Below are 6,435 nucleotides of genomic sequence, written 5' to 3' on the forward strand. Positions count from 1 at the left end.
ACCTATCTATCTATCTATCTATCTATCTATCTATCTATCTATCTATCTATCTATCTATCTATCTATCTATCTACCTCCCTGTCTGTCTGTCTGTCTGTCGTAAATATTTACTATAAAGTACATTTTAAACCAGTGTTTTGATCTTTTTGTCATGCTTTAAAGACATTTAAAGACATTATGCACTACACATTTACCATATTTTAAAGACAATAGACCATACAAATAATTAGGAAATTACATAAAGATGTACTTGTGATATGTGCTAAAGAGTCCTACTTAAGTGGGTAAAAAAAAAAGACATTCTAAAGTTGAAGTCTCTGAAAGCACTAAAGTATACTCTTTTAAAGTAAATTATGTAGTATGCTAGTACGAACATGCTGTCTGAACTCTACACCACATTGAGTTACTGTGTAGTTGCAAAAGTCAAACTAAAGTTTGTTGCATCCCCAATGGTCTTTGTTGCTCATGCCGCCTCAAATCTCTTATTGGAAATTAATGACTTTGAATGCTTTTGTCAGCATGAACACCCCTTTAGGCCTACTCTATTCCTAGAAGAGAAATGCAGAGTAAAGAACATTAAGTGGAAGCAGTGTTTAAACACTCCAAAACAAAGATTTTCTTCTCTGGCTCCTTGTTCTAATCTGACTAGGTTCAGCACTTAAAGCATTGTGTACACAGTAATTGTGCCTTATCTCTCTTACTCTCATCCGTGTGGAATGTTCAAACTGAAAAGAACGATTCATCCACATAAAGTCGACATCATTGCATAAAACTTTGCTATTATCCAAAGCAGACTGCTAATGCTTGAACAGATGACACAAAAATCTGTTGTCTTTGGATAATAGCAGATAATTACAAGTGGTATTACAGTCAAGGTACCGAAAATAAAGCTATTTACTGTAACTCCTGTTAGCAATAAAAAAATAGGGAGTCTTATTTATCTGACAAATTATCTGACAAATTACTAAAAGTGAGAGCTAGATAATTGGGTGAAAATTGGGTGAATGAAAATCCTGTCAATAATATGAACTATGATTTGTGAGATTCACGCAATTCCAGATGATGGTAAAGTTAACCTACTAACGACCTTCAAATTAATCTGCCATACGATTTCAGCCAGTGACATTTAAAAAAGCACACCAGACATTTAATAGAGGCCCACTGGGCTCTTGTCACACATTCTTACAAACAGATGGGAGGAAAAGTCAACTCCCAGCGCTTGAGTCTGCATTCAGAGACACTGTTAGCAGTCATACAATATGCTGAAAGCCAAAGGTTTGAAGTGAGATCTTATGAAACAATAAATATAGGAATATATTTCAATATTTGAGTCAGTGACCATTAAGACTTAAACTTTCATATGCAAACTGACAAGTTAGATAAATCAGGGTCCAAAACTAATTATAAAAGGAATTATACACATTATATTCAATTATTTTGAAATAAGTCTCATATGCTCTTGAACTCTTATGCTCAAAGCTACATTTATTAAAGAAAAATATAGTAAAACAGAAATGTGATTATTGTGAGCATTGCTCAAGTACTTACATTGGCTCATATTGAGTAGAACTTAGAACAAGCTGAGTAGACCTGCATAATGGCTGCTATATGACATATACAATACAACAGTGATCTATTAGAGCATTTGAATACGATCTGAATTGCTCGCATCACTTAAACACACACACACACACACACACACACACACACACACACACACACACTGACATTATTGTGTATGGTAGTGATTACCGGTTTTCACTGTTTGCCAGCCCAAAGAGACAGGGCTTCGTGCCTGTACATTATAGGTGGTGATTGGACTGTGGTTGTCAACACCGTGGCTCCATGACAACGTCGCAGTGGTATCCGTGATCTCCTCTACAATCACCACTCCAGGAGGTCCAGGAGGGCCTGGAAACAAACACCATCACTGAGTCAAACTAAACTGAATGAACCATTTAACAGACATTTATACCGCCCCCACCCCATGTTTCTGAACACTCAGTCAGTAGGCATTTGCCGCTTATTAATGTTTTGTAACTGAGGTGCGTCAATCAATGTACACTACCAGTCAAAAGTTTGGAATAATTACATTTTTTTTTATGTTTTTGAAATAAGTCTCTTATGCTCACCAAGGCTGCATGTACTTGGCTAAAAAAATACAGTAAAAACTGTAAAATTGTGAAATATCATTACAATTCAAAAGAACGGTTTTCTATTTAACAATACTTTAAAATGCAATTTATTCCTTTGATGCAAAGCTGAATTTTTAGCATCATTACTCCTTACTCCATCAAGACTCCCAGTCTTCAGTGTCACATGATCCTTCCGAGATTATACTAATATGCTGATTTGGTGTTTAGTTATTAACTATTATTATTGGTACTCAATTATTAATAATGATTCTGATCATTATCAATGTTGAAAACATTCCCCTATTCATTATTCAATGAATAGAACATTTAAAAGAAAATAATTTATTTGAAATAAAATGCTTTTGTTGTATTGCAAATATCTTTACTGTCACTTTTGATCAATTTAATGTATCCTTGCATAGAAAGAAAGAAAGAAAGAAAGAAAGAAAGAAAGAAAGAAAGAAAGAAAGAAAGAAAGAAAGAAAGAAAGAAAGAAAGAAAGAAAGAAAGAAAGAAAGAAAGAAAGAAAGAAAGAAAGAAAGAAAGAAAGAAAGAAAGAAAGAAAGAAAGAAAGAAAGAAAGAAAGAAAGAAAGAAAGAAAGAAAGAAAGAAAGAAAGAGTACTAATTTCATTCCCTTTATTTATTTATTATATATTAATACAATTTTATTTTATTTGTTTGTTTGTTTGTTTTAATGGTAATGTTTCACGGTTTCCACTAAAACATAAATCAGTACACGTTTTTTTTTTAAAGATTTATAATAATAATAAATGTTTTTTTGAGCAGCAAATCATCATATTAGATATTCTCACTATTAACTATGACTTTTACCTTAATAAACACCCGACTTGCAGCTTATTAACAGTTAGTAAAGTAGTTATTAAATTTTAGGCATGCGGTAGGATTAAGGGATCTAAAATATGGTCATGCATTAATTAAGGCACACACTGACATTATTGTGTATGGTAGTGATTACCGGTTTTCACTGTTTGCCAGCCCAAAGAGACAGGGCTTCGTGCCTGTACATTATAGGTGGTGATTGGACTGTGGTTGTCAACACCGTGGCTCCATGACAACGTCGCAGTGGTATCCGTGATCTCCTCTACAATCACCACTCCAGGAGGTCCAGGAGGGCCTGGAAACAAACACCATCACTGAGTCAAACTAAACTGAATGAACCATTTAACAGACATTTATACCGCCCCCACCCCATGTTTCTGAACACTCAGTCAGTAGGCATTTGCCGCTTATTAATGTTTTGTAACTGAGGTGCGTCAATCAATGTACACTACCAGTCAAAAGTTTGGAATAATTACATTTTTTTTTATGTTTTTGAAATAAGTCTCTTATGCTCACCAAGGCTGCATGTACTTGGCTAAAAAAATACAGTAAAAACTGTAAAATTGTGAAATATCATTACAATTCAAAAGAACGGTTTTCTATTTAACAATACTTTAAAATGCAATTTATTCCTTTGATGCAAAGCTGAATTTTTAGCATCATTACTCCTTACTCCATCAAGACTCCCAGTCTTCAGTGTCACATGATCCTTCCGAGATTATACTAATATGCTGATTTGGTGTTTAGTTATTAACTATTATTATTGGTACTCAATTATTAATAATGATTCTGATCATTATCAATGTTGAAAACATTCCCCTATTCATTATTCAATGAATAGAACATTTAAAAGAAAATAATTTATTTGAAATAAAATGCTTTTGTTGTATTGCAAATATCTTTACTGTCACTTTTGATCAATTTAATGTATCCTTGCATAGAAAGAAAGAAAGAAAGAAAGAAAGAAAGAAAGAAAGAAAGAGTAAAAGAGTACTAATTTCATTCCCTTTATTTATTTATTATATATTAATACAATTTTATTTTATTTGTTTGTTTGTTTGTTTTAATGGTAATGTTTCACGGTTTCCACTAAAACATAAATCAGTACACGTTTTTTTTTTAAAGATTTATAATAATAATAAATGTTTTTTTGAGCAGCAAATCATCATATTAGATATTCTCACTATTAACTATGACTTTTACCTTAATAAACACCCGACTTGCAGCTTATTAACAGTTAGTAAAGTAGTTATTAAATTTTAGGCATGCGGTAGGATTAAGGGATCTAAAATATGGTCATGCATTAATTAAGGCATTAATATGTGCTTTATAAATTCTAATACACAGCCAATATGCTAGTAATATGCATGCTAATAGGCAACTAGTTAATAGTGAGAATTGATTCCTAAACTAGTGTGTTACCATGATTTTTGAAGGATCATGTGACACTGAAGACTGCAGTAATGGCTGCTGAAAATTCAGTTTTGCCATCACAAGAATAAGTTACATTTTAAAATATATTGAAACAGTTATTTGAAATCATAGTAATATTTTATAATATTACTGTTTTACTATATTTTTCATCAAATAAATGCAGCCTTGGTGCGCATAAGAGACTTCTTTCAAAAACATAAACAATTTTTTTTTTTATTATTTCAAACTTTTGACCGCTAGCCTAAAAATGTTTTATTTCGGTGTAATCTAGATGACCAGAAACACAGTGTATGTGTATGCATGTGGAATTCAAATCCCACTCAATCTTTACAAAGATTGTCTTAACCATGGAATGATTTTGGATGACAGATCTTTTTGCAAGGATTTCACACATTATAGAACCCGCTCTCTTTCCTCTTTATGTCTATTATTGGTAGTCTGCCAGCCCTCTTAGGCATGGTTGAATGGTGAAATGTCTTAAACTGTGTTTTTATACACATTTCTCAGCCTTCAGAAGTAAATGCAATCATTGTGTGCGACTGGCTGAAGAAGAAACAGTTGTAACAGAGAGGCTGACAGCTGCTTCTGCCAATGAAAGTCAATATTCTGCGTGGTTTGAAACTAGATGTGTTAAAAGGTTGGACTGAAAGGTCCCTTTGCATTCGAGGTTATTAATATGCATGGTGTGTCACCAGGGCAGCAGTAGTAGGGGTTTCTGTTTTGCGTCTGGATGGAGACCACAAAAGGGTTTTCTTGTCTGAGAGGAAGCAGTGCACATGTGGAAGCGCTCCGGCCAACATCATGAACACACGTGGCTTAAGGTCCGCCAGGGTAGACAACACATTTCTTTGTAGGCCAACAGTGTTTGAGGCATTGATAAGCTAATGACTTTGCTTGTTTACAAGAGAATCGTGCAACCCATCATGCAGTTGTGGGGAGAGAAGTGAGGTTTTGTACAGGAATAACATCTAGTACAGTGGTTCCCAACCCTGGTCCTTGAGGCACCCCAACACTGCACATTTTGCATGTCTCCTTTCTCTGACGCACCAATTTCAGGTCTTGGAGTCTCTACTAATGAGCTGATGACCTGAATCAGGTGTGTTTGATTAAGGAGACATGCAAAACGTGCAGTGTTGGGGTGCCTCCAGGACCAGGGGTGGGAACCACTGATCTAGTAGACATCAATGAGACTATTTTTAGTGAACAAGCTGTTAATAAAAAAAGAAGCTGCAAGTTCTTGTAGGAAGAAATTACTCGTGATTCTAAAGTGCATAAACCCTACATAAAACATGAACAACATTCACAATTAGTTAACATCCATAATGTGATGCGGCTCCAAGAAAGCAGTATATTTAGTGTGAAATAATGCAGGGCAGGATTTGATTTTCTTCATGACGATTAATTTGGATAATGAAAGCAGGCCATGATATGATTGGTTAATATTAGCATGTAGCAGGAAATAAAAGGCTTTTTATAGAACAGTGGTTCTCAACTTTCCTGTTTCAAATGCCCTCTGATATTTCTGCTGTAATTATGATAGTTTCTGTTAATTAAAACAATTTGAAAACAAGCGGCACTGTGATTGTATATATTAAATGAATGAGCTATTATTTATTTTCTATAATAGAATATATTATAATATTCTATAATACTCAAGATTTTGATTCTCTCATGTTTTCAATAAAAATAATTATCAAGAGAAAAACTGCTTTTTATATATAATTTTAATTGACAGTAAATTGGGTCAGTTTTGATTTCTTGTCAGTTTTAGCGTCCTTTAAAAATGATATGTCACATACTAATTTAGTGGGTGCAATCAAATTAAGTTTCTTGGTAATAAATTATGTATAACAACTTTTTCCACCTCTAATACAAGATCACATGGGTGGGTCAAATACATCTATGTAATCTATATCTGTATCTATCTACACACACACACACACACACACACACACGCACACGCACACGCACACACACACACACACAAACACACACACACACACATGCTGTGCTTCCATGTTTTAT

At 33.9% G+C, this 6,435-nt stretch overlaps 1 protein-coding gene across 1 annotated transcript in view; it reads right to left on the reverse strand.

Moving 5' to 3' along the window:
* Positions 1–6,435, reverse strand: part of LOC107684615 (contactin-5-like) — a 132,102-nt gene that overhangs the window by 23,982 nt on the left and 101,685 nt on the right. Inside the window, 2 exon segments of the mRNA XM_016480915.1 lie at positions 3,113–3,300; positions 4,424–4,431. Of these exon segments, the coding sequence (XP_016336401.1) occupies positions 3,113–3,300; positions 4,424–4,431 (196 nt within the window).

This window comes from Sinocyclocheilus anshuiensis, unplaced genomic scaffold (genome assembly GCF_001515605.1).
Source record: "Sinocyclocheilus anshuiensis isolate Anshui unplaced genomic scaffold, SAMN03320099.WGS_v1.1 scaffold41, whole genome shotgun sequence".
Lineage (NCBI taxonomy): Eukaryota > Metazoa > Chordata > Actinopteri > Cypriniformes > Cyprinidae > Sinocyclocheilus > Sinocyclocheilus anshuiensis.